Genomic DNA, 27860 nt, shown 5'->3' with positions numbered 1-27860 from the left:
TTTTAATTTTATTAAAAAGAGTATATATTATTTTTCAAAAATGTATAGGGCACCATAAAAAATTATGCACCTTTGCTATTAATAAAGTATTTTTTCTCAGTAAATATTTTGTTTTTTTTTTTGTTAAAACTCGTACACAAATTTTTCCTAATTTTTAAATTTAGATATCTATGCATAAACATTCAGTATTTTCTGTATAATTTTTGACTATTAATTTTACAGTTACCTATAGTAGTTAATTTAGTAATTTTTATGAAAACCAAACTATAGAAGCAGCATTAAAACTTGAAAATATCTTTTCCAAAAAATATATACATTTTGAAATTATTGTTGAAGAAAATCAGTTTATTTTTAAAGTAAAGTTTCTTTTTTATACACATATTGCTTCCTAGCTGAAATTATTTTATTCTAATCGGATTTGGATATCACAGGTAGGTACACGATCTCGATTTCTGGTTGATTTTATGCATTTTTTTGAGTCGATCGATACATTGTAAACTCGCAAAAAGCATTCATGTGTGAAAAAATCACATACCTACCGGCCAAAAACCATCAGATTCGTTTGGCAAACGTTTAAAGGATTTTAACGGTTTTGTTCAAGGGTAAAAGAAGGTCACAAGGGTGAAATCTTGTAACTATATACCATTGGTATTTTGATCACATATAGGGCGTAGATAGATATAGGTATAGGTATAGTCTGTATTACGAATCAGGGATAATTTCGATAGAAGACATCCAAAAAATTACAGAAACTGCAATGGTTTATTTATTTTTACATAGAAATTCAAACTTGAGTACCTATACCTATATATACGATACCTACTGATTTTATAATGCAATCAGAATATTAAAAATACCGCATGATCGAAAAAAATGGCGTCCGGTTGGCTTGGAGATCGATGACATTCCCTATATAAAATGACAATGATCCTCATTTCATAGCCATCGCTGACGCCGTTTTTTCCATCATATTGTACGTATTACATCACACCTTAAAAAACATATACAATTTTTTAGAATTTTTACTGCCATTTTTAAACTCAAGTAGGAATTAATCTAAGGATTTAATCAATCAATTGCAACAAAATAATATAAATATTTGTTAGGTATAATAAGTTATCAAAGAACATAAATGTTTAGATACGAGAGTTAAATTCTGCAGTTTCAGTTCTGCGATAAGCTAAATTATAGGAGGCGTTTGTGCTAAAAATAGCACGGTGCAACTTGCAGTATAGTCGATTATCCTGTTATAAAATCGCGAATATTTTTCATGGTGCAAAAGCTAGACAAACACCAGAGTTCAAGGCGGTTCAAATCGATCGCCAGATCGCCAGACAGCAATTTCCATTTCGTTTTTAAAACGTTTCTATACGCGAAACATATAGAGACCTCTGGAACGTTCTAGAGAAATCAAATTCGCCGGCCGGTAAAATGGTGTATAGTAGAGGCATTGCACTAGGCAATTTATATACAGAAATAAACTGAAATACTCCAAAAATTACGAAGAAAATACCGAGAAGATTAATATGCAAAGGTAATTTTGTTTATGGATGTGTTTTTTTGTTCTAAAACTTTGTATTTTATGTTATTTAAGTTTATTAATTAGTGTAACAGTTCCGCTACTATACAATTCGATCGCAGCCACACCGCAGCTGTCGATAATTTCTAGAAAGATCTCTGTAATTCTTTCTATCCCTTCCCGTATGTTCCGGACAATTCCGCAACCGTATATAAAGCGAAACCGGCGTTTTTCGCCCGCAGTTGAATTTGAAATTCGATAAGTTAATATTTTCAGCATTTGTATTGAAAACTACACTCAGAACCAAGTAAAAATGTCTCTTCTACCGCTGTTATTCGCCGATCCATTCGACTATCATGTTCCCAGTCGCCCATCGAGGATTTTGGACCAGCATTTCGGATTAGGACTGCATCCAGAGGACCTATTCCAGCCCCTAACCCACAACAACAGGGTTTTGTCCAGGACTCCAGCTGGATACATGCGTCACTGGCGCCCCAATTCCTCCGTACATGATACTGGATCAACCGTTCATTTGGACAAGGATAAATTCCAGGCAAATTTGGATGTGCAGCAGTTCAAGCCTGAAGAGATCACCGTCAAGGTCACTGGGGATAACGTCTTAACCATTGAAGGAAAGCATGAGGAGAAAGAAGACGAGCATGGGTACATTTCCAGGCATTTTGTGAGAAGGTACGTGCTTCCAAAGCATTGCGACATTGGGAAGGTCGAGTCCAAGCTGTCCTCCGATGGAGTGCTGAGCATTACAGCTCCAACTGTGCAGAAAATGGAAATTGAACACAAGACCATTCCTATCACTCATACTGGGGAACCAGCCAAGCAACAGGCTGTGGAACAGAAGAAGTAAAAACTACATTTTTATCAGTAATATTTTTTAATTTGTTTTGTACTGATTTTTCATTCGAATATCATGTTTCCATTGAAAGGCATTTACTATTCATAAGGCTGTTTGTTTGTTATTTTTATTCATAATGTAATCTTAATATTTAATGTTTTTCTTTGTGTGTTAAGCTACCTAGTTGTAGATTCGACTAGTCTAGCTTCATTATAATTAATCGTAAATAAAAATAAATGTGTTCATGAACTGAAATTTTTGTTTTTTTAACTGAAAAAATAAATCTTCCCTCATAAAAATACTTTTAGATCTTGTGTAAAACCAATGGGGAATTAAAAAAAAAACTTGTTTTAATCAAATAGCATTTTATTATACAGGAAATTAAAAATCACAAAATAACAAAAAAGAAAACAGTTTTTATTAAATAAAAAGTCTGAAATATGAAACTATATAAATAAAAAAATAATACTTAATTTGGAATGAAGAATTTTACATCAATACAAAAATATTAAACTGCACGAAATAAATATTTTACATTTGTATATGGATAATAAATAGTTTACAATAACGTTCCTCCTTAAGAGCTGTATGATTGAAAAAAGGCGTCTAGTGGCGTTAGAAACGTTAAAAACCTACCAGACAAATCTATTTACCAATTTTTTGTGTAGAATGATCATTTTTTTTTGATATTTTCCATTTAAATATTTATTTCTGACAAGAGTTTGTCAATTTTTAATACATTAACATAGCATACAAAGTGGCATACAATCGAAAAAAAAAGCGACGTCAGAGTTGACTTGGAAACGAAGATCGCTGTTTAAAGTATAAATGTCATAGATCCTCATTTCCCAGCTAACACCATTTCTTCAATTATATGATATATATATATATATATATATATATATATATATATATATATATATATATATATATATATATATATATATATATATATATATATATATATATATATATATATATATACATATATATAATATAGTAGGTCGACATGACATAAATTATCATTGATTGTTTTATTTCAAAGGTCACTGTGACGCAGTTTTTCTCGATCATACGCCATAATAATTATTTTTTTTGTATATTTTTTAACACATCATATATAATATAATGAGATTCTTTAAAAAAGGATCTGTGTAAAAATATAATACAATCTACAGAGGGAAATCACAATTTACTGATAATTCTAACAGATCTATTTAAACTATAAATTAAAAAGTTATGACCATACGATCGAACGAAAAAACCGCGTCAGTTGGCATGGAAATGAAAAAAAAAACGCTCTCATTTTATATGTAAAATTGTATGGGATCGTCATTTCCAAGCCAAATTGACACCGTTTTTTCCGATCGTATAGTACAGATAGCACCTTGTGCTTATATTACAAATAAAAATAGAATATTTATTTTTGACATTGGAATGAGTTTGTGTATAATATACTTATATCAAATTATTGTCAAAATTAATAAATAATTAATATATAAGATTCGAAAATATTCAGAGTAATAATTTTTATAACATATTATGATCGACAGAAAAACGGCGTCAGAGATGGCTTGGAAATGAAGATCGCTATTATTATGTATGCAAAATTATAAACAGAATATCATTGATCGTCATTTCCAAGACAACTGGACGCCGTTCTTTTTGCGATCATACGGTATTAGTTGTTAATAACACATCTAAAAAAAGTACTCTATGATCAAAATTAAATACAATTAAATGTAACATAAAATACTTTGTTGTTGCAAAATATAGAAATTATAAGAAAAATATATTTAAAAAAATAATTTGTAAAAATTCTTTCACAAAATTGTGTTTTATTAATTATACAATTAAATGTAACATAAAATACTTTGTTGTTGCAAAATATAGAAATTATAAGAAAAATATATTTAAAAAAATAATTTGTAAAAATTCTTTCGCAAAATTGTGTTTTATTAATTATAATTAATATCAATAATAGATTTATTACTTTTTATTCTTGTTCTTTTAATCAGATAAATAAACTTTAGAAAATAAATGCCGGTAAATATTTGAACAATACCATGAGATTAAAAAAACCATGTCACAATAAGCATCAAAATAATATAGTTCGAGTTTTCTATATCATAATTTTTTTGAAAACTATTTTTTTTAACTCATATTTATAATCAGCACGTCATTATCATGAACATCAGTGACATAGACATAATAAAGCTCAAATTAAAATTTCTACGCTTACTATGGTATCATTTTCATAAAATCCCAGGGTATATTCTGTGTTACGAGTATAATTATTGGTCGTATAATATAATCAGTCTGTAATAATATGGGAGATTCATAAACATTTTAAGAATATTCGGGAAAAAAATAAAAACTTGTACTTTTAATTTCCCCAAATTTATGCGTAACAAGGTCTCTAGATGACGTTAAATATATGTATGGTATAGTAACCTCAACCGTAAATATATACACATATATAATATATAATCGGGAATCTACACATATTTTTAATGAGTTCAATATCATTTTGTGTCATTTTCAGTGACAGGACATAACAATACTAATGATAATTGTTCATAACAATAGTTTTTTAAATTTAAAATGTAATAGAAAAAAATTGGTAATTATTGAAAAATGCTTTATATGTGTGTATTTACTTCAAAATTAATAGAATTTATTTTTTTATCTAACTGAATGCAAAAGAAAGACAAAAAGTTTTAAAAAGAAAAAATATTTTCAGGTTTTCTAATAATTACCAAAATTCAAAATTAATATACAATATATACTAGATATCAGTAAAGTATTTTTTAAAAGAAAATTGTATTTTCCTGTCATTTTCTGAGCTTCGCCTTTCAAAATCTTAAATTATATAGCTTGACAGACTATACAGGGTGTCCCGTGAATCTTAAGCAAATTTCTTCTTTTACTCTCTATGTACTGAATATCTAATAAATATTGTATTTGTAGTAATTTGTAGCAATAATACTTGTGTATAATCTCAAAATTCATAATTTCCATATGAATATAAAATGATTAAAAAGTTTTATAATATTTTATGATCAACAAACTTTGAATCAGAAGATTTGATAAGAATTCAACTAAAAAATGACATTAATATAATGACATAAATTTGCAATATCTTTAACTGTAAATATTTAAAAACATTATATATGATAAAAACTTTGTGTCCATATACAGGGAGATCTAGTTTTTTGGTATTGGTAAGAAATGAGATTTTCTAAAAAAATCTATTTTTTTAAATTACCTGAATAAAAATAACAGAAAATCTATTTTATAATTATCTTACAAGTCACAAGAACTCTTGAGTTGTCTGATTTAATTTAATCTACAGGTACTCCTAAAAAAACTGGAGCACCCTGTATATCATATCATGTAGTAATCTTAAACATTGCTTACCAAAATTTTATATATCTATATAAATGAACTGACATTTTTAACATTACATTATTTGTTTGAAGACTTTCTAGGTGGTAGGGTTGATAATATAAGATCTTACATTTTCTTTTGCTATACAGTGTGTTCTTTTAAAGGCTCCGTATATGTTTCGATCTCCTTATCAACAGACAACTGGACGATAAACCGCAAGATAGTTTGGCTAGTTGGGTGACATTGACAGATCTTCTGGGATAGTCGATTTTGTCACCAAATACCTTTAAGAAAAAGAAAATTCCATTAAGATTGTTAAAGCCACTGAATAATAAATAATATCAATCACTAAATAATATCCAACAGTCTAAGACACTCAAAAAAATTTCTCAGGACCTAACACTCTAACACCGATAAAAAAACGAAGATTTTCCTTGATATAAGTAAGAACGGTCATCGGATTGTCACGGGGTTGTTAACAAATCACTGTCTCCTCAATGAACACCTCAGTAGATTAAAGCTAAGAAACAACAGCGAATGCAGATTCTGTAGGGACAATGGGGAAACACCAGAACACCTCATCACAGAGTGCGCCGAGACGACAACCATTTGTGCCATACTCTTTGGTATGACTTGATATCGGAGATGGAGAGCTAACCTCTGTAAAACCGTCTCAGATAATACCATCTCTCTGTAATACCACCTCACGGCTTTTGTCTAAGCCGTGAGACTGTATGATGAGTTATAACTCAAGAAAAGGGCACATCACATAATAGATCTATAAGGTCGCGGTGAAAAACTTCCCCCTAAAACAGATTTTTTCCTTGGCGTTAAAGTCGATCTTGTGGGTGTTTGTTTTAGATAGGACCCTTTAAGTAAAGGAAGCAAACTTTTTTATTATTCACATTTTGACAAAAATGCCTTATTCGTAAACGTTTTTCCTTGGTTTAAAATAGTTAATCCCGTTTATACTTAAGAGAAAATTAAATAAAACATGAAAATATTGTTGAATTTAAAAAAAAATTAACTAGAAAAATTTTCTATTTTATTTTTCTTACCTTAAATGACAAAGGTATTTCTTCTGGCGTCCTATGTACAAGGGTCCCGTTCAAATACAAAACATTGGCCGCCTCATCCTCAGGAAGCGTTAATGTTTGGTAGTTGAAAGTGGCTTCTCTTTCCATACGTTTCAAGACTTCCTGGGCTTCTTTACCTACACCAACGCACAGTAAATCTGGACCACCCATCGTAATATACGATTTCAGGTGTTTGGCTTCAGGAACCTATAGAATATCTACTATTAGTTCCTATCACGGTTGGAAAACATGTGTTTTTATGGATTAAAACAATTTTGTTGTTTTAAACACGGTTTTAACTTCAAAGTCAGGATTATGTTTAAAACACTTGTTTTAAACTACATAGTATAAAATTTAAGTACAGTAGACTCTGATGTCAAAAGTCGACATATGATATGTCATTCGATTCAGAATATCATTTTCTAGCAAATAAAGTAAAAAAATACCGAGGGTGCCATTTAAAAATCAAAAGTTGTAGTCATTTCCGGTGAAACAGGAAGTGACCAAAAACAATTGAATACGTCAATCAATCCTAATTTATGTGGTATATTAATATACCAAATCTCGTTTTTTTATCTGAAAAAATAAAAAAGTAATAGGGGTGAGCCACTTTTGAGACGCACCCGGTATAAACAAGGATAATACATATGAAAAAAATATATAGAAAACCAAATTTAAAAAATACGGATTATCCGAGCTAGGGTATAGGACATATCGTATGAAATTTACTATGGTTTAAACTCCTAAGTCAACGTTATGTTTAAAACTCTTTGTTGAATTGAGTTTGAAACAAATAATTAAAACAAGTATAAAATACCTGTTTTTAAACAAAATGTTTGAAACATAACAACCCTTTCAAACAAAAAATTATAATGTTATTAATTACAAACGTTAATCGAAACCCTAAAAAAAAACAAATAAAAGCACAGAGATATTTTTATGAAATTCCTGTAATGAAAACAATTCTAAAATTAGATGTTTTTAGTCGTGAACCCCGATCCGAGCAAATTTAAAGGTCATTAACAGTGGCGATGATTCAATAATTTTGACCTAATTTTTGTGGAAACTAATTTAACTTTAGCAGGTGTGGAATTTAATGTGTTATATAGCTTAAAATAAAAAATATGTATAAAGTGCCATATTATCAAAAAACAAAAATTACTAAGTACAAAAAAATAAAGATTTTTTAGTTAAACTTATTTGGTTATGTATGTAAATCATTAAAATAGTAAAAAAAAACAGTAGACCACTGTATCTTAATCAAGTATCTATTGTTTATATTATACGTTGATTTATTATCAAAAATATGTAATGTCATTATTACCAATAAAGTGTCCAATGATAGATATCAAAAACGAATCTAAAAAAGTAATGTATTTTAGGTTAACGTCTCTTTTTTGCTGCTAAGGCTAATATGGACGTGGCCTACTTTGTTTACCAGGAATCTGGTCCTCGGCCATTAATTGCCTACCGACTGGGCAACTGCCTAAATCGACTCTTTCTCACGAAATATCCAATCACATCCGGCGTCGAACCGGCGTAAATAAGTGTGTGTCAATAGAATTTACATATCTTGTCATAGAACAGCACACTCGACAGAGTTTCCGCAGACGGTCACCCATCCATCCACTCGCATCGTCTAACGTCGCTTAAAGCCTCGTTCTCAGAACAGCGACACGACAAAAGAACCAATCAGATTTGTACAAAATTCAAACAGCTGTCAATTTAAAATTTAGTACAACTCCCATTGGTCGTTTGAAGTGTCAATCAGTGTAGCTGGCGACACAGTTTGACATTTCAAACAACCAATGGGAGCTGTACTAAATTTAAAATTGACAGCTGTTTGAATTTTGTACAAATCGGAATGGGTCGTGTCGCAGGCGACAGTCGCAGTTCTGAGAACGGGCCTTTAACTGTCTGTCCAGCAAGAGAAGAGACAACTTTGACAGGCCACGTCCGAAAACTGACAGAAAAAAATAATCTAATTTTAAATTAATATAACAGACAATATTGAGATTTTGAAAATATAATAAAAACAAGGCACAAGTTACCCCAGAGGAAGTATATTTTAAAACGTGCATTATTAAATAATATGTTAATGTATGTTAAGTCTTAATTCGTTGTTAAAAAGAAAAACCACTTGAATAAAAACCCTCCAAATCAGCTTCTTGTTGGAGTAATAATGAACTCACTCATGAGTGTTTTAGATAGCAGTGCATAAACTCTTCAAATTCTCTCTAATTTTTTTAAATGAACACCCTTACCTTAATTTTACCCTTCAGATTTTGTCTTAAATTTCTGGTAATTATTTTTTCTTGTTTTACCTTAATGGGAGTGCAAGGGTATTCTGGAAATGCTGCCGCCACTGCCCTCGCTCCAGCCTCATTGGTCCACTGGGACAAACCAACAAAAAATTCCCTACCTAGAAAAAACATGTTTTTCTTTCAAAAAAATCAGGAGACTTGACTAAAAAAAAGGAAAGAGGCTCCAAAAATAATGATTTTTGTTGGTGAATCAAGGGGGGGGGGGATAAAGCCGAGTCTGATTAAATCTCACGTGGGGGAGAGAGGGGATTTCGGCAAACATCGCGTAATTTTTTTTGGGCAAAAAATAGTGAAAAAGTGTGAGAAAATCAGAGTAATTTAAAGTAAAACATGTTCCTAGACTAAAATATATCGAAAGTTGACACAATTTTTCTGTATATTAAAATCCACGAATAGATATTTGGTACTGATATATCGAAAATGTGGTCCCGATTCTTTACTGGTAGAACAATTAGGGCGCGCAGTTTAATTTTCACAAGACACAAGTAACAACGGTTTAGAGTGGCTTAAATCAGAGCGAAGGTGATGGAGCAGATGGTTTTACTGAACATCACATAGATCTGTTAGTACTGTGGTTAGTACCAATTAATAGTCACTCTTGAGAACGTGCACTAGTTTTACATGAACTAAATTAATGTTCCCTATTAATTTTAGAAGTTCCCATTTAAGTATTATTTAATGTTATAACTATTTTTAGATTAGGATCTAAACAATTTCAAATAGAAGTCTTTACTAGTCTTAATAATAATAAAGCAAATTGTGTGTTTTTTTTAAATAAATCCAAAGCATTTAAATTCAAAATACAAATTTTGAAAGATCTCACATGGGATTAGGAATTGAGACAAATCTCACGACACATCTTCAGTGTCAGTGGTGGAGAGGGTGGGGCAAAAACCACAAAAAATAACTTAAGTAATTTATGGATAGAACATAATAAAATGATTATCATGTGAATCCTTTACAGAATGCTCTTACCAGTAAATAAAACATCTCCACCATCAAGTTTAGCATTGGCGTCGGACATTTCTATTATTGGAAGATCCAACTCTTTTTTGAGCACCACCCTAATTGTTTCCACCTAAAATCAACAAACATTTCGAAATGTAATTAAATCTTTATTAAAGCAAATTATACATCATAAATTGTGGAATTGCTTTTCAAATCATCAAAGCAGTAAAAGTTCTAAGAATAAAACTCGTTTAGAAGATGAATGAAACGTCTAGCACAAAAATTTGTTGCTGAGAAAGTTTGAATAAAATTCTGTTTATTTTTAGTAACCTGAATAAAAGAACAATAGAAAATAATGTATTGTGATGCTGAAAATAAATCCTAGAGCATTGCCTAGCTTCTCTCTTCACATAGGACGAAATAATAGGCTTTAAATAGTTTCAATTGGTTACATAAATTCAATGATGTATTATGTAATCAAAGGCACTTAAAAAGATATGTATTTAGATAAATAACTTTTATTCTCCAATGTGAATCATTGAAATATTGTCAAAAAAAAGTTATAAGAATAAACTTCTACAGAAAACCTATACATATTTCAGTATAAACCATAAATAAAATATTTTCTATGCCATATTGGAAACTCTAAACCTAAATACCTACATATATTTATTTGATATGACGAACTATTTTTATTGATATACAATTTTATTCTGTAAGAAGGCAGAAGTGAGCTTGATCGACATGCAGCTTTTTCAAAAAAGATAAAACAGCCTTAACACCAGCATATTTTCTGATATTAGCTGCCTATAGACCAGAAGGCCCGGCCTGCAGTCCCGACCTTCGGATTAAATCTTTGCGTTTGTGGGACAGACCAAGTCTTTGGCAGGCCAAGCCTTTGGAAGACTAAGCCTGTCAAAGGCCAAGTCCGCGGACTATACAATAATATTTGTTGTTGTTGTGCTACGGAGTACAATAATAGTTGTCAAACATTTAATAATTTATCTTAAGTCTATTTAGTAAAAAATTATTATATTAATCATTAACAATGAGTAAAAAATCAACACTTATTTATATACAGTTTGTCCCACAAAGCAAAAAATGTGTTACAAGTTTATTATATCAATCCCGTTCAGTTGTTGTTCATTCTTAAAACATACAGACAAACGCTGAATCTATTAAATATGAGTGATTAAAACTTTTAGAAATTTTAAAAGATCGTCAGGCCAAAACTGCTATAAAAGGTTGAAAGATCTAACTAGCAGACTAAGTCCGCAGTCCGGGTCGCAAGGCCAGATCCAAAGGCTAGGCCTTCTGATGTATGAGGGGCTATTAATTTAAGTTCCTCAGAAAATAAAATAAAGAGAAGAAACATTAGAAGAAACTAGTTCTGCACTAGAGATAAAAAGTCTTTTTTAGAAAATTTTACCACCCGGTATCTTAAAAGTTAAGATGATTAGGATATGGGTACATTCATATGAAGCTTTTTCTTAGAATAAGTCCAAGAATCATCCCCTTAAATATTAGCAGTTAATTAAGGAATACCCTGTAGACTTTATATAATATATATACCTACCATTAGCTGTGCCATTAGAATAAAAGTGATCCATATTTTTAAATGTGAAAAATAATGTTTTATATCAAATTAGCCATAGATCCGGTGTTGACTGTTAACACTTAATTAATAGTTAAAAAACTAATTTAATGACATAAAACCATTATGATAGCCATAATTGGGAATTCTCTATTAATTCTAAATAACTAGTTTTAAATTTTATTGAACATTTCTCTTATTTAATCAATCATTGTATTATAACTTTGTTTATATTTGTAATAAAATTTATAATGTAATAAAATATTTCTAGGAAAGAGGATACACTTGAACTCTTGCTTCAATGCATTTAAATTCTAGTAAATTGAATAAACTTTGCACAAAGCAAAAAACTTATAATATTTTAAAAACTGGTTTAAATGGGTGGTTCATTTTAGTTAACACTATTATAATAATATAGCCTTGTTAAATCTTAAAGTACAGTGATACAATGTTTTTAAACCACTTGATTCTATTCGTGTTTTGCTAACACAAGCTTTTGGGGCATGTCCTTTAATGATTTTGGACTGACCTACCTCTTTCTGACGATGTGCAGCCCCCGGTCTAGTTATAAGTGCGGCCCCATTACAAACAACCGCACAGTCTTCCACAAAAACACATTCGGGCAGGCCTTCGTCTGGTGGTAGTTCGATAACATCCAATCCCAGTTCCCTCAAAAGCCTCACGTAGTTTTCGTGTTCCTTTTTCGCCTCTTCCAAGTCGATTTGGCCCCGCGTCCTCAAAGAAACCGGGATTCTGCTAACCACGGCGTGCGTATAACGAAACGCAGCCATGTTTTGATTTATGATCTGCTATGTTTATGATTTCGGTACGATCATAGGATTTGTTATTCTCTGATCTCTGATCCACAGCTCTGATCATAGACAATACCAGAACAATACCACAGGACAACACGATAGGCAATTCAAAATTCACGATTTCGGTTTGGGCACAGAGCACAGGTCGACTGGACACTGGCCGAATGACATTTTATCTGATTTTATATTTCTCTATGGAATCACCTATATAAGTTCAAGCCATTTAAAAAGAAAGAAGAGAAATTCTAAGTCAAATCTGTGGTTGCCTATTATTTGAGCCAAAATTATAAAAAAGAAGAAGAAAATTACTTCTATTCTGTGGTTACGGTTCGTTTAAGACCTGAAATCCGAAAAAGAAGAAGAATGCAGGTGGCGCCATAGTGGAAAAAGCAATGACTAAAGAATCCAAGGACCAATGACTAAAGAATATAAGGACATGTAACGCCCCTATACGGGCTGCAGCAGAATTTGTGACCTTTTTTTTGTTTTGGTGGCAAACAAATGAGTCATCATTGGGTCACCAGCGACAATTTTAGCGATTTTTAATAGTTTGTGTGTAGTAAACTTTGTATAAACCAGAGATATGGAAGTGGGAGAATGAGCTTCGACGAGTGCGCATCCAAATTTTTGTCGACGGCAAGATGGCAGACATCTTCCAGGTCTCGCTGTCACTTCCCCTCTTTAATTGAAATCTGTTTGTTTTGTTTTGTTTTTCGTTTGTGTTGTTATCTAGTTAAAATTTATTATTATCTCAATTATTCTTAACACTAATTCAAAAAGGCTTGTTGTATATTCATAGTCATTCTAAGAAAGCTAATACGCCGGGAATAATGATTAGTTTTCATGTGTAAGTTTATACAACATAATCGTGTTTACAGATGATTCAAAACTGTTTATTTTTAGTTTTCCTAAAGGCGATTTGTAAAAATCGTGATTGTAATTGCTTCAAACAGCTAGGTTAAGAAAAATATGTGCCACGGCACTGTTTGATGGCATCGTTACAATTTGCACTCGGGTGTTATTTGTCCTTGGATTCTTTAGTCATTGCCAAGGACAAATAACACCCGAGAGCAAATTGTGACGATGACACCAAACAGTGCCGTGGCACATATTTTTCTCAACCTAGCTGTTTGAAGCAATATTTATATTTTTTGATAATTGTTTTGACTACGCCTATGGTGTATCATCCTAAAGCCGGAGTCTCATGCATCCGAAATCCGATGGTACGACATCCGAAATTTGAAGTTATCGTGTGAAATAAAAAAAGCCTGTCACATACATCCGAAAGTTCGTTCCGAAATTTGACAGTTTTAACATTTTTCTGTTGCGCTGAATAGAGATTCATGTCATGTTTTATTGGAGAAACACTTATAAAAATAACTTCCTCGCCAAATATCCCGAAATTGCCCACTTCCCACTAAACTTGTTTTTAAAAACAAATGTTTTCAAAAAAAGTGAGGTTAAAAAACACACGATATCGTACAAAAGTTAAACAAAATTTAACTTTATACGACGTCGGATGATTAGTTAAAATTATCGGATAAAAATTGTTGTCAAAATATTTCGACCAATAGGAGCACCGTCGGATCGTCGTGTCATCGGATTTCGGATGCATGAGACTCCGGCTTAATTAATTACGAAAAAAACGTATTAAAATGTTAACAAAAGGTACAAAACTAGTCCTCGACGTATAGCACATATCAAGTACATATAGATATTAATTGAAATTGAAGAATAATTATCGAATTCAATAAGAAAACGCTAAAAAGTTGGAGTGGAGTGTTTATTTACCTATGAAACGTAACTCCTGGCTCTTTCTTATCGCTGCTGCTTTTACACTTGAAAGCTGAACAACTAATCACCATTATAATAAAGTTTATACAAAGTTTACTACACACAAACTATTAAAAATCGCTAAAATTGTCGCTGGTGACCAAATGATGACTCATTGTTTGCCACCAAAATAAAAAAAAAAGGTCACAAATTCTGCTGCTGCCCGTATAGGGGCGTTACATGTCCTTATATTCTTTAGTCATTGGGAAAAAGTGAAAAAATTTTGAACGAAAGTGCTTCTAAGGTTGCCAAATGAATAACGAAATACTGAAACTAATATTTTTGTAAATCTAAAATGAATTGAACCATTACAAAATCATGATAAATCTAATAAACAATAAACATTTATTACAAACTTTGTTTCAGTAGAAAAAATAACATATTTCCTTTTCGACACAGCATTTTTGCAAATACACATACACAAGAAGAAGTGCTAGCCATACCAAAAGCAAAAGACATATGTCAAAACTATTTTTTTGTTATTAGATAATTATTAGGTTTGTTGCACATTTTCTATCAAAATTCTAAATAAATGTTTTCCATTTATTGTAAACTAACAAAAGCTTTGAAGTTTTTTTAAAATATTTATTATTTTATATATACAATTATTTTATCCGGATTTGTATGAGTTATACATCGATATCAGTTATATTTAACGAAACTACTACAATATAACATTCTACTACAACATTTTAATCAAGGATGTACATAAAATACCACCATAACTCTTTTTTCTCAATATTACAGAGCCTTAATACAGCAATTAATATTCAATAATTATTAAATCAGTCAGATTTAAGTCCACACTTATAGATTCCTTTGAAAGAAATATGAAAATTAAGTCCAAACTTTAAAAATTCATATATATGATGCAGGCCCCTTATTAGATAAGATAAAAATATCTTAATTATATTACTTAGTAATCTATTCCAGAATATTTACAAAGCCATATTTCTTCCTTCTATGGATATTTCTACTGCTCTTCTTGTTTGCTTTAATCTTTTGCTGTCTAAAAAGTTCTTATAATGTTTTTCAAATCTATTCAAGCCTTTCTTGGTTGTCTGCAATATTAAAATAATAAAAATTAGAATAAAAATCACGTTTCAAGCAACACTAATTATAAATATTATTAGTTATATGTGAGAATTATTATTATTATTTATAGTTAAACGTAAACATCCATTTCAATTCAGGTTTCTGAGGTTAAGTATTTTAAATGGTCAAGTTTGCCAATGCGTTTAACATATTTTGTTACTATGAATAATCAATCATAATACAATATTTTATGTTATCCATATTTTTATTTTTCCCCAATTTTATAAAAAATAGTCAAAGTCTAACAATTTAAATTCGAAGTAAAAGAATCTGACGTCTGACGTCAATGAATGACCTGATGAATGAATGACTGCCTGATGACACAAAAATAAATTCTTTCGCTGTTCTAAACCCAGGCTGAACCGAAATGGCAGCGTGCGCAGGGTCATCGCGCATTGAGAGTTTCTCTGCTGTTTGTTGTTTATGCTGTGGCCAGAGGATGTACTCACATACATTTGGACAAGATGTTTAGAAGATTTGATAAATAAATATGGTACTTACACGACTAATATCTGTTTCGGAAGTCCACTTGGGTCTCACTAAATAATCTTTATTTGATGGTATAGGCACTCTTGCTCTGGCTATCCATCCTTTGTCACCTGGTCGAAGAGGTCTGAAATTTTATTTTTGCTTTAGAATTAAACACACTCAATTTTCATGTTTTTATAATGAGCAAGGGGCTTGAGTTATAACACAAAACAAAGTAGTCATACATATTTCTGAAACTAACTAGAAAATAATGCTTTTAAATTTCTTACTTTCCATCTGCATTTAGCGCCTGTGATAATTCTTTTCTATCCTTTTCAGTCTGTTCATCAGATTTCCTCCTTTTAGATCCCATTTGTTCAATGTCTCTCTGCAATCTTTCTTCCTTGCTTAGTGCTAGAAGCAGGCAAAAGACAAAAGTAAATTAATTCCTTCTAAGTACAATTCCTCACAAAACCTTAGCTATACAGAAGCAAGGGTCGGCTGCTTTAAAGTGTGTCCCATTTACTTTGAATTACGTTATGAAAATTACAATCAAGTGTTGCAAAAATTACGAAAATTTATTTTTGTAGAACATTCTAAGAGAACGAACCATAATAAACGAGCAACTGTCGAAAGAAAAATAGGTTGGAAAGTCAATCAGTTACTTTTTTATATTTTATTCTGATTTTTTTTATTTTTTCACATTATGATCAAGAAAACTGAGAATTTTGAGAACATTTAGAGTAAGAGAGAAAAAGTGATTTTTTCTTATTTAGCTTGTACATTTTGCAAGCACTTAACTGTTTGATTTTTAACAAATCTCTAAGCTGTCGTCAGGGACATGAAGTAGATCTACAAAGCATTAAAACAAATTTACCTTTAAAATCTGTGGATAAATTAAAAATTGGTCTAGCCCATTCACTTATTAATCGTCCAGCGCGTTCTTTATTCTCTTTTGTTTCTTTTGGATGTTTATATAAATACATAACAGCTTTCCCAATCCCAGAATGTTTTAAAGTTTGTTGGTCAACTCTTGGAAACTGCAATTTTATAGAAATATGATTATAAGTTATGAATAATAATTCTAATTAAATTTAAAAAATGGAGGAAAATGTTATAATCTTAAGTTAAATTCATATACATATTTGGATTCAAATGATATCCTGTGTACCTAATATATTAGAATAGTGTTCATATTTATAGAACAACGTAACTTATTCAAGTATGTTAATTACTTAAAAAACTATTTGAATACTTACATCTGACAATAATTTTAAAATACTTTCTCTGACTTGTAAAGAGGGCATAGACCTATCTGGCATCGGAGCTAACCAATCAGTTAATACATTTAACACATTATGTTCAATAAAAGCCAGTTGTAAATCATGCTTCTTTAACTGCGACATTACTTTTAATAACATGGCTATTTTCTTTGTTGCTGGTTTGTGTTCTTGATTTAGTCTTCGATCTTCCTATAAGTTTCGTATCAGTCAATTAATTCATATTGAATAAAGCTCATGGACAATAAAAACTTACCTCTGCTGCGTGCCTCATATCAGAAAGTAACTGAGCAATAATATCATCATTATCATTAATTATATCAATATCTTTCCTCTTCCTTCTTTTGGACTGCTCTTCTTTCTTTTTTTGTAACATTAGTTCAAAATCAGAGAGCCCCTCACTGTTTTCTGGTCTACTTCTATCTATACCTTCATCTGAGTCATAATCATCTGGAGGCTGTTGTTGGACAACCTCACTTTCGTTTTCTTCGGTTTCTTGTTCTTGTGAAGGGCCTGGTTGTTCCTCTTCATTATCACTGTCAAGAACTTTCTGAGACTTAGTATTTCGTTGCCCTTCATCTTCAGAATCTGAATCTAAAGCTCTTTTCCTACTTTTTCCAATTTCTAGTTCTTCACCAGATTTTGAACCAGAACGTGACCTAAGCAACAACCGGAGAAATTATACCCCAAATTTATTTGTGCCTTTTAAATTTAATTATAAAAAATAAATAATAATTGATTTGGTTAAACTTCTACTAACAGGAGACTGTATACTGTGCTGTTAAAATTAAAATATTGATCATAATTCAAAAATAAAATACCTTGATCTTGGTGAACCAGATTTGGATCTTGATCGGGACTTTCTAGATCCAGACCTGGATTTTGCTGATCCTGATCTGGATCGTCTCGAACCTGATCTGGATCGTCTGGAACCTGATCTGGATCGTCTGGTACCTGATCTGGATCGTCTGGTACCTGATCTGGATCTTGACTTTCTTGAACCAGACCTTGATCGAGAACCCGACCTTGATTTCCTCGAACCCGATCTCGATCTGGCAGAACCTGATCTTGATCTTCTGGACCCTGATCTTGATCTATTGGAACCCGATCTTGATCTCTTGGATCCTGATCTTGATCTATTGGAACCCGATCTTGATCTCCTGGAACCTGATCTTGACTTTGCAGAACCTGATCGTGATCTCTTGGAACCCGAACGAGATCTTGCAGAACCAGATCTTGATCTCCTTGAACCTGATCTTGATCTCCTTGAACCAGATCCTGATCTTCTTGAACCTGACCTTGACCGTACAGAACCCGATCGTGACCGTTGAGATGCTGAACGTGATCTTCGAGAACCTGATCGAGATTTCCTAGAACCCGACCTTGATCTAAACATTACAATTGTGTTACTTATTTATAATGTATATAAAAATACCTGGACCAGCATAACAACTAATTCTCAGCTAACAGCCGATATTTGATTGTAAAACATGGGCATGTGAAATATATTTTCAAAATTGTGTTTTGATAATTTATTTCCCTTAATTAAAATTTAGATACTTTGTTAACAAATTATTATTACAACATTCTGATTACGACGCAACACAAATTGAAAAAAACGGCGTCCAGTTGACTTGGAAATAAGGATCAATGACGATATATAATTTAACATAGAAAATGACAACAATCTTCAATATCATTATAAATTTATAAAATTTTATCAAAATATTTTTAAAACATTTTATGTGTATGTGCATAATTATTGTTATTTTATTATTTTATATATGTACCTGCATATAATTTGACTGACTAGTATAAACTTTGTACTAGCATATATGTAAATGTAGTAATAATATATGATGAATAAGTCGCTCAGTATGAACAAGGTCTGAACTTTTTTATAGATAAATATTTATAGTTACTTTTAAAAATTAAAAATAGTACCTATTACAAATGTAATCAATTTCATTATCTTTTTAACACTAGTATAAAAAAACGCCACTAAAACTCAAGCTTAAACATTCACTAAATAATATTATGCAGTGCCTATATGAGTATACTTGGCAAACATTTGTTATTGGCATACAGGGTCCGGCGATAGTGCGTCGGGCATCTGTAGCTCCTATAATAAACAAATTTAGTATAAGTTCAAACCTAAAGTATGTAACGTATAGTATGTAATGTACAGTTTTCATTTCAGGACATTTCATATATTTTTAATAATTTTTTTAAAAAAGGACGAAAAAATATATTTTTTTATGTATATCAAACTATCAAAACATATTTAATAATATCTTAGGATTATGTAAAGGAAGCCAAAAATGCAATAATATAGTGTTTTAAATTTAAAAAAAATCATCCCGATCCACTCACACATTTATAAGTTAAAAGATTTTCCTGAAATAAACAAATCCTAATATACATACTTTTGGTTTGCACTTATAGTTGTTTTATTATAAGAGCTACAGATGCCCAATACCGGACCCTGTATAGTTTTCCAATAACAAATGTTTGTCAAGTATACGAGTCGTCAGATATACTTTGACTATACCATAATTTTAAAACTGGTCCAGGTATAATTGTTCTTTCAAAAAAAAAAAATATATATATATATATATATATATATATATATATATATATATATATATATATATATATATATATATATATATATATATATATCAGATCTTGATCTAGATTTTATTGAACCAGATCTTGATCTAGATTTTATTGAACCAGATCTTGATCTAGATCTGTGTGATCCTGAATGGGACCTTGCTGAACCAGACTGTGATCCTCGGGAACCTGATCGCGATTTTCTCGATCCAGACCTTGATTTTCTGGAGCCAGAACGAGATCTAATCTCCGATTTAGATCTCGATCTTGACTTTCTTGACTGTGACCCTAAAGAACCTGACCTAGATCCTGACCTAGATTTCCTTGATCCTGATCTAGATTTCCTTGATCCTGATCTAGATTTCCTAGATCCTGACCTAGACTTTCTCGATCCTGACCTTGATCTCCTTGATCCTGATCTCGATTTCCTTGACCCTGAACGTGACCTATGTAAATTTGATACTAACTTATAATAGTAATAATAAAATGCCTTTATTTTTTTATTCAGCAAAGTTCAGCATAGCTTTGGCTTGAACGAGCACACAAAAATATGAAACTACAGTAATACACCGCTTTATAGAAAATCTTTAATTCCCTCTTTATGGGTTACTTTTCCAAAGAAGCAATAGTTCAGACCATAGAATATATTTTATTTCTGAGAATACATTGGTGTTAAATAAATTATATTAATAAGTAATAATATTTATATTACTTGAAAATAAAGAAATACTTTTAAAATGGAACTTAGTTGTAGGCTAACAATCTATAGTAAAAAAAAATAACATCATCTGGTCTTTCTCTAATTAAAGCATGTAATTTAATTCTTTCTTTTGACAATGATGCTTACAGTTTTTTCCAATAAATTAAAATCACGCGCAACTTTATAGTAGTTCTAGCACTATTCCCAATTTGATTTATAGTTTTACGCTAATTACGCTCACGCTTACTAGTAGACAATACGAATTGGTATCATTAGCATGATACCAATTATGCAGCCTCTTAAACAAAACTAAAAATAATTTGATTCTTATGTAAACAGACTACACAAGGATGAAGGATATACGCCAGGTGGGCGGTAGAATGGCTTATTGCTAATATATCCAGTTTTTCACGTAATACCAAAACCATTACTGTCCATATATCTCAAGAATCAAACAATACAACCAATGTGATATTATACTGCCAATGACCATTCAAATCTAGCCGAACAATATCTGGGAATTTTATACATGATTTTATTTCAATGTGCTCTCTTATGATTTCTGATGTATCGTTTGGAACCTTACCTTGATCTGGATTTTTTAGTAGAATTAGAACGTGATCTACTTTGATGCGAGCCTATAGGAGATCTGGATCGCGAACCGTGTCTTGAACCATCCGATACTAGAGGAGCTGATCCTGACCTTGATCTAGACCGTTTGCCATCTTCCTTATGATTTTCAGCACTGCCGGACCTTGATCTGCTTCTGGATTTTGATTTATTACTGCGATTACTAGTCACACTACCTGCGGATGGACTTCTTGATCGAGAATTGTTGAGCGATTTACCATTAACATTGGGGGAGGCGGAGCGGCTTTTTATAGATTTATTAGACTCGGGCGAAGGCGAACGAGGTCCCTTATTATCATCAAAAACTTCTTTTGGTGATTTAAGTTCATTTAAATCTGTTCCCTCTGTAAAATATGAAGAAAAAGCATTAGTTATAAAGCAACATTTGTTTAGTAATAAATTTATATCTAACCTGTTTCACTTTCCATAACAGCGTAAAATAAATATTACTAGAACGATTCGAAAACACACTTGTCTCAGTTATGAGCAAAGAAATGATATCAATATTTAATTTTTAAGTACCGAATAGAATATGAATTAATGTATATATGCAAAGACAAAATTCGACAAAATTATAATAAAACAATAATGGATGACAACTTGGGATGACAAATGACAATTGGCGATTGTAATACCATAGAATAAATAAGATCGCTGTCAATTATCATACCATAGAATAAATTGGAAAAAATACTAACAATAGGAACGTTTAAACGTATCGATATCTGGCAATATCGATATACGTACACAATATATACAAAATCTCAACAAAATCTACCTTTTTACTCCTGTATCTATGGTCACGACCATAGTTTTGACATTTTATAATGCTGACTCTATGGTCACGACCATAGACAGAATCATCCACAATCATATATATTTTAACTAACGATGGATATGTATATGTCCACAATTTTTTTTATAATCTGTGACTGAATAGTGACGTATTTTCTATGACGTAAAGCGCCGTTTATTTTAACTAGATTAAAAAAAGGAAGAGGATTCTACATTTACATTTTTTAATAACATTAGATAAAATTGGAGCAAAAGTAAGTTTTCTTTTTCAGTTTTTCTACACGATTTTTCAAATTTATACGTGAATAATAATTTACATAACTTGCATAATTATTTTAGATGCCGAGAACCAAGAGGATTCAAAATAAAAAAAATATAGATGCTCCTTATACAAACAAAAAAGATTTGATGTTGTTAATTAAGGATAAAGGTAATAAGTTTTACTTGAATATACATTTTATGATTAAAAATTTAATTGACTGTTTTAGAGGCAGAATATTTAACTTTATTGGACAGGGAAAGGGAAGAACAATTACAATCAATTAGTTTGGATTACATGAATGTGAAAGCAAGTATAAAAGAATCTGTGTTAAATGCAACTGTTAAAGATATTGTAAGTAATATCACATTTCTTTGTGCAACTATTTATTACTGTATTCACATTTTTAGATAAGTGGTGAACTCATAAGTTTTTCCGAAACTACAGTAGCTCTTTCTGATTTAACTAATACATTAGAATCGACAAAAAGCTCCGCGAACCAAACGAGATCAGGTAAAAAGGGAGTGACATCGGAAATTAGGACTCAAAATCGAAGTGCATCAGTAGATCCGAAAAAATCAGTTAAAAGAAGTATATCATTAGGCTGTCGAGATGAGGGTAAGTGGCTCATAAATTGTATAATATAACATATCTGAGAGGGAAGCTTTCTCATCTTTAAAATCAGCTTATTCGTGAATTTAATGTTTTTAACAGTTTTTAACAATTCGTGAATTTAATGTTTTTTTATTCTATTCCTAGGTCAGAATTGTTATTAAAACATGTTTTGTAATTTAATAATAATAGAAAATAAATTATATATTGTTAGTTTTACATGTAGTAATGCTTTTTAATTTACAGATAGTAAATGATTATATTTTTTGTATCATGCTTATTTGCTACAGTATTCAAGTTACTAACACAAATGATTCAGTAGAATTAGGTATATCAGTTTCATACAACACAAAGAAATCAAGCAATATTTGAGATATACTCTATTATAGAAGAGTAATATTTGGATTAAATTCTAACATATCAGAGATAACTACATAATATTAAAGAAAAAACTTTATAAACCATTGAATAAATAAAATAAGAAGTTATATTCTACATATTTTTATACTAACAGAGCTTTGTTTAATCATTCTTTTGGCAGCTCTTGACAAATTTGAATTTTTGCAAAATTCGGATATTGTACATATAGTACACTAGTGATGTAAAAATTCTAAGTAATCGTTACAAAGTAACAGTTACTTTACGAGGACTCGAAGTAACGCTTACTATTTGAATTTAGGACTCGTTACTCGTTACTAAGCTAATTCGTTACTTTTGCGCCGGCAGTAATCGTAATCCCTGGAAATGCACGAACCGAGGACTCGAAACTCAATACTGAAAGGCTTGGACGTAGGTCTAGTTGTTATCAATATGTTTATCTGTGATGTTTATGTTTAAAGTGTTGACTTGACGCCGGCCGGTGTTTTGGATGGCAAATGTGTGATATTTTTATTACAATTATTATGATTGGCTCATGCCGACCCGGCGAGGTCTGTCCCTTTGCCGTTTGTTGTCGCTTTTTATTTATAGAATAGAATTGTTTATTTAGATTAACATGTCTTAGATATTAATTAAAAATGGATTCACGTTATTCACAAAAAATGTTAACATCTGAAAAAGCAGAGCAAATATTTTTTTTTTCAAAAGAGAATAGATATTTCGCCACTTACACTGTAAGAAAATCTACAAAATAAAAATAGTAATTTTTAGTAAACACATGGTAAACACTAGAGATGGGCAAAAGTAACCGGTTTTTTGAATAACCGGTATTTTCCTCTAAAATAACCGGTTATTTAAAGGTAGTTTTTTTTTCACCAATTAACCTAATAACCTTGCATTACCTTCAATAACCTATAGCCGGTTATTTTTAAAAAATCGTACTTGTATAAAACAAGTAACAATTAAATATTAGCTGTTTGAATCGTAAATTTCGAAGATGCGAACAGCACGGATCTCCCCGATATTACGACGATAACGGGAGATCCCGCTCCCAAAACGAAAATATATGACATCAACATGACATCAAACATCAAATGTCAAAATTAAATCAGGCATCAGGCGAGCCCTGATGATAATAATCAAAACAACGGCCGAATGGCCCTGACAGGTCAGGCCGTAAAACAAAGTACCAATGTCATAGACTACTACTAGCCACCAACTAGCCAAGTGATACGAACCTAACTTCAAATAGATTCTCTAAATTCTATATTTAAATTTTAACCGACTTTAACGGATTTTCAACGGTTCTTCAAAAGTTTTCCATGGTTTCGCCCAGTTTCACCCACGTTTCACCGTAAATATATTTTATTTGTAGTTTGAAGTCTCTCTTGAAGCTTAGACTAAAGAATACAAAATTAAAGTTCAAGTAATGAATGAAGATAATCTTTCATTATTTATTCATTCAGTCTCCTTATTTTTCTTTGGTATTCGATTAAAATAACTTGGTTGTAGGTTGTAGAACTTGTGAGTTGTGTAGTTTATTTGAACGTTAAGTAATTACTAGTTTTAATATCATATCCATGTCTACTCAAAAAAGTGAGGTTAGCATTTTTATTTAAATTCATTTTGGACATATACGTACTTACATTGCTACAATATCTATTTAATCATGCGATTTAACTAAGTTTATTATCTAAATTTGAAGTAGACCTATAGAGTGTAGAGGTAAGTAAACCTATAGGAAAACTAAATGTTTAGTTTTGCTAGGTTAGGTTATTTGAATAACCGGTTAATTTGTGTCGGTTAATTTTGTTAAGTTATTATTTTTTAAAGATAATTCCGGTTAACCTATAACCGGTTTTTTACCAATAACCGCCCATCTCTAGTAAACACTGCTAATCCAAAGGACTTTTTTGAAGAGATGAATCTGCCACAGAGGAATATACATTGTTTTAATATTTTTACATTTTAACAAAAATATATACATTTTTTTTTAATTTTCACTCTTTAATGTTGTTTGCCTATTTATTAATGTAATATAAAGAGAGAGAGAGAGAGAGAGAGAGAGAGAATATAAAAAAAAATACTTTATATTTATTATACCAATGACTAAAGAATCCAAGGACAAATAACACCCCAGAGAAAATTGTGACGATGCCATCAAACAGTGCCGTGGCACATATTTTTCTTAACCTAGCTGAAGTAAGGTTTGAAGCAATATTTATATTTTTTGATAATTGTTTTGACTACGTCTATGGTGTATCATCCTAATTAATTACGAAAAAAAGCGTATTAAAATGTTAACAAAAGGTACAAAACTCGTATCGACGTATAGCACATATCAAGTACATATAGATATTAATTGAAATTGAAGAATAATTATCGAATTCAATAAGAAAACGCTAAAAAGTTGGAGTGGACTGTTTATTTACCTATGAAACGTAACTCCTGGCTCTTTCTTATCGCTGCTGCTTTTACACTTGAAAGCTGAACAACTAATCACCATTATAATAAAGTTTATACAAAGTTTACTACACACAAACTATTAAAAATCGCTAAAATTGTCGCTGGTGACCAAATGATGACTCATTGTTTGCCACCAAAACAAAAAAAAAAGGTCACAAATTCTGCCGCAGCCCGTATTATTAGCCCGCGTTAGGGTGCAGCCACACTATCCTAAAAACGGCGTATCGGCGTAACGGCGTAACGACCTTGAATCGATTTCAAGTAATTCTATTGGCTGAAATTTTTGACAGATGAATTTGACAGATAAAATTTCTGACAGATGAATGTTTCAGCCAATGGAATTACTGGAAATCTATTCAAGGTCATTACGCCGTTACGCCGATACGCCGTTTTTAGGATAGTGTGGCTGCACCCTTACATGTCCTTATATTCTTTAGTCATTGTATTATACACATATTTTCTTTGTTTGATTTGTTTTCTTTTATTTTTAATTTTATTAATAGTACATAGTTTTATTAAACATATCATTATAAAAATATTATACATATTATTAAAAACAAATTATTCAGTACTTGAATACCGAGTATTGACATTATCCTATTAAGCCCTTACACTAGAAGAAAGTAGAAACCCCTTATAGGTTAAACCGAGCATGCAACGAAGATCGCCGCGCACAATAAGTAACGAAGTTCCACGTCAAGCCCAAGCCTTCCAACTTGTACACAAAACAACGATTATAAAGTAACGATACTAAGTACCAAAGTAACGAGTAACTAAAGTAACGAGTCCAAAGTAACGAGTCCTATTACCAAAAGTAACTAGTAGTTACGAGTCCATAAAAGTAACTAAAGTTTACATCACTAACGTACACAATATGTGTAAAACATTGGGTACAACTATAACAAAACTTACTCTACTGAATGATTGAACTTGCTATTTACTTGCTTTAACACATACATTTTATCATCGTCATGGTTTTGGGATCACATAGGTTATAGAACAGCTGAAAGTACCAGTAGTACTACTTCAGGTAACACCAGGATGTCAAGATCAAAAACGAGGACTGTAAAACAAGTGTCTCGCTCTGTTTCAAGAAATGCTGGCAAATTGGCTGAATACAAAACACCTGCTAATAAACAACCAATACCTTGTAATTCAGGGACTATTACACCAAAGGTAATTAAGTTAAAACCTCACCCAAGTTGCGCTCAAATTATTATAGTATCACAATGAATCTACTATTTTAACATACAGTCGGTTGCATCGCCAACATGAATATGTATAGGAAATCCCGTGTACATTTGAAATGATGAATAAGTTTTCCCAGTTTTATTTTACAGAAAAATTTATTTGAAACTTTTTAAAGAACTTCTTTAAATGAAACTTCTTCTTTTTGTAGAAGCTTGGAAAACTGTTCATTTTCCAAGCTTCTACAAATGCCTTTTGGAGTTATGAAAGATAAAAAAATAATAAATTAATTATTATAAAAATTAATCAGGTGAAATAACAAACGTGGCATGTTTTCTCTTCTTCTTCAGATTCTATTTTTGAATGCCAAATTGACGTTATTGTTGCCAAAAAGATCATTTTTTGTCAAAGTCATAATAATGCCAACAAACAAAAAGCCACCGATTTTTTGCCATCATACTGTAGTTAAGGGATTTCAACGTTGGTGACGTGCGCACAATTTTGTCGTTTTGTGTAAAAATTTAATTAATCATTGATATCAATTCTATTTTAGTGTAAACCAAATACACCACAAGTATTTCTTCGACGACCAAAAATTGGAGAGGTGGCATGGTCTAATCAAGGTAAAATATTTTTTTATTTTTATCTAAGTATGATTAGAGTTCTATTAATTATTTAAGGTTCGCCCTTACTGATTGGACCAGTCGCACCCGAAAGCACAGCAAATGTTAACATACCTCTTAGTAATGGTAACTTGGTTTCATTATTACCACAAAAAGGAATACGTATGTCACAAATTCCAGACGTTGATGCACAGACGATTCACGAACTTAAAATTCTAAGGGATAATTTAATTAAAGTTTGCAGTCACGTTCAGAAGTAGTATATTCGTCGTCTATCGAACTACTATATTAAATATAATTAATTTTATGTTAAGTTAGTTATATCCATTCTTATAATTAATTGTCGCTGGTATTTTTGTATGTAATATATAAATGTACTAAAAGATGTATTAAATGTA

General features: G+C 31.1%; 4 protein-coding genes across 6 annotated transcripts; 2 read left to right on the top strand and 2 right to left on the bottom strand.

Moving 5' to 3' along the window:
* The first annotated feature begins 1736 nt into the window (after positions 1–1736).
* On the top strand, positions 1737–2627 carry LOC115882314 (protein lethal(2)essential for life-like). The gene has a single exon (XM_030900309.1). It carries the CDS (start codon positions 1833–1835, stop codon positions 2382–2384), a length of 552 nt encoding a protein of 183 aa, XP_030756169.1. The 5' UTR covers positions 1737–1832; the 3' UTR covers positions 2385–2627.
* A 2288-nt stretch (positions 2628–4915) lies between these two features.
* On the bottom strand, positions 4916–12678 carry LOC115882313 (N(G),N(G)-dimethylarginine dimethylaminohydrolase 1). Its single transcript, XM_030900308.1, has 5 exons — positions 12238–12678; positions 10138–10240; positions 9163–9260; positions 6821–7045; positions 4916–6046 (listed from the first exon to the last, which is right to left on the bottom strand). Exons 1-5 carry the CDS (start codon positions 12493–12495, stop codon positions 5921–5923), a joined length of 810 nt encoding a protein of 269 aa, XP_030756168.1. The 5' UTR covers positions 12496–12678; the 3' UTR covers positions 4916–5920.
* A 2245-nt stretch (positions 12679–14923) lies between these two features.
* Positions 14924–21752, bottom strand: LOC115882265 (IWS1-like protein). 2 transcript variants are annotated; one of them, XM_030900206.1, is made up of 10 exons: positions 21554–21752; positions 21098–21485; positions 19883–20257; positions 18017–18583; positions 17452–17854; positions 17175–17387; positions 16793–16955; positions 16206–16329; positions 15949–16060; positions 14924–15413 (listed from the first exon to the last, which is right to left on the bottom strand). In XM_030900206.1, the coding sequence occupies exons 1-10, from the start codon at positions 21567–21569 to the stop codon at positions 15291–15293; spliced, it is 2484 nt and encodes an 827-aa protein (XP_030756066.1). In that variant the 5' UTR covers positions 21570–21752; the 3' UTR covers positions 14924–15290. The 2 variants fall into 2 exon arrangements, with proteins under 2 accessions (XP_030756066.1, XP_030756068.1); XM_030900208.1 differs by having other exon boundaries at positions 19910–20257.
* A 323-nt stretch (positions 21753–22075) lies between these two features.
* On the top strand, positions 22076–27860 carry LOC115882424 (borealin-like). 2 transcript variants are annotated; one of them, XM_030900486.1, is made up of 7 exons: positions 22076–22190; positions 22276–22366; positions 22425–22549; positions 22606–22813; positions 26682–26827; positions 27393–27462; positions 27520–27860. In XM_030900486.1, exons 2-7 carry the CDS (start codon positions 22276–22278, stop codon positions 27720–27722), a joined length of 843 nt encoding a protein of 280 aa, XP_030756346.1. In that variant the 5' UTR covers positions 22076–22190; the 3' UTR covers positions 27723–27860. The 2 variants fall into 2 exon arrangements, with proteins under 2 accessions (XP_030756346.1, XP_030756345.1); XM_030900485.1 differs by having other exon boundaries at positions 26643–26827.

Source organism: Sitophilus oryzae, unplaced genomic scaffold (assembly GCF_002938485.1).
Source record: "Sitophilus oryzae breed Bouriz unplaced genomic scaffold, Soryzae_2.0 scaffold_177_pilon_pilon, whole genome shotgun sequence".
In the NCBI taxonomy this organism is placed as follows: domain Eukaryota; kingdom Metazoa; phylum Arthropoda; class Insecta; order Coleoptera; family Curculionidae; genus Sitophilus; species Sitophilus oryzae.
Note: the sequence above shows the minus strand (reverse complement) of the source record. Positions and strands in the feature narration are given on the sequence as shown.

Excerpts from the sequence above, each read along its gene's own strand:
- LOC115882424 (XM_030900485.1), top strand. The coding sequence starts at position 22,276 with ATGCCGAGAACCAAGAGGATTCAAAATAAAAAAAATATAGATGCTCCT. Across the intron at positions 22,814-26,642 it reads ATTAGGCTGTCGAGATGAGG|GTTATAGAACAGCTGAAAGT; the intron begins GTAAGTGGCTCA and ends GGGATCACATAG. Across the intron at positions 26,828-27,392 it reads CAGGGACTATTACACCAAAG|TGTAAACCAAATACACCACA; the intron begins GTAATTAAGTTA and ends ATTCTATTTTAG.
- LOC115882265 (XM_030900206.1), bottom strand. Across the intron at positions 20,258-21,097 it reads ACTAAAAAATCCAGATCAAG|GTCACGTTCAGGGTCAAGGA; the intron begins GTAAGGTTCCAA and ends AAATTTACATAG. Across the intron at positions 16,956-17,174 it reads TTTTAAAATTATTGTCAGAT|TTTCCAAGAGTTGACCAACA; the intron begins GTAAGTATTCAA and ends ATAAAATTGCAG.
- LOC115882314 (XM_030900309.1), top strand. The coding sequence starts at position 1,833 with ATGTCTCTTCTACCGCTGTTATTCGCCGATCCATTCGACTATCATGTT.
- LOC115882313 (XM_030900308.1), bottom strand. The coding sequence starts at position 12,495 with ATGGCTGCGTTTCGTTATACGCACGCCGTGGTTAGCAGAATCCCGGTT. Across the intron at positions 10,241-12,237 it reads CTGCACATCGTCAGAAAGAG|GTGGAAACAATTAGGGTGGT; the intron begins GTAGGTCAGTCC and ends TGTTGATTTTAG. Across the intron at positions 6,047-6,820 it reads AAATACCTTTGTCATTTAAG|GTATTTGGTGACAAAATCGA; the intron begins GTAAGAAAAATA and ends TTTTTCTTAAAG.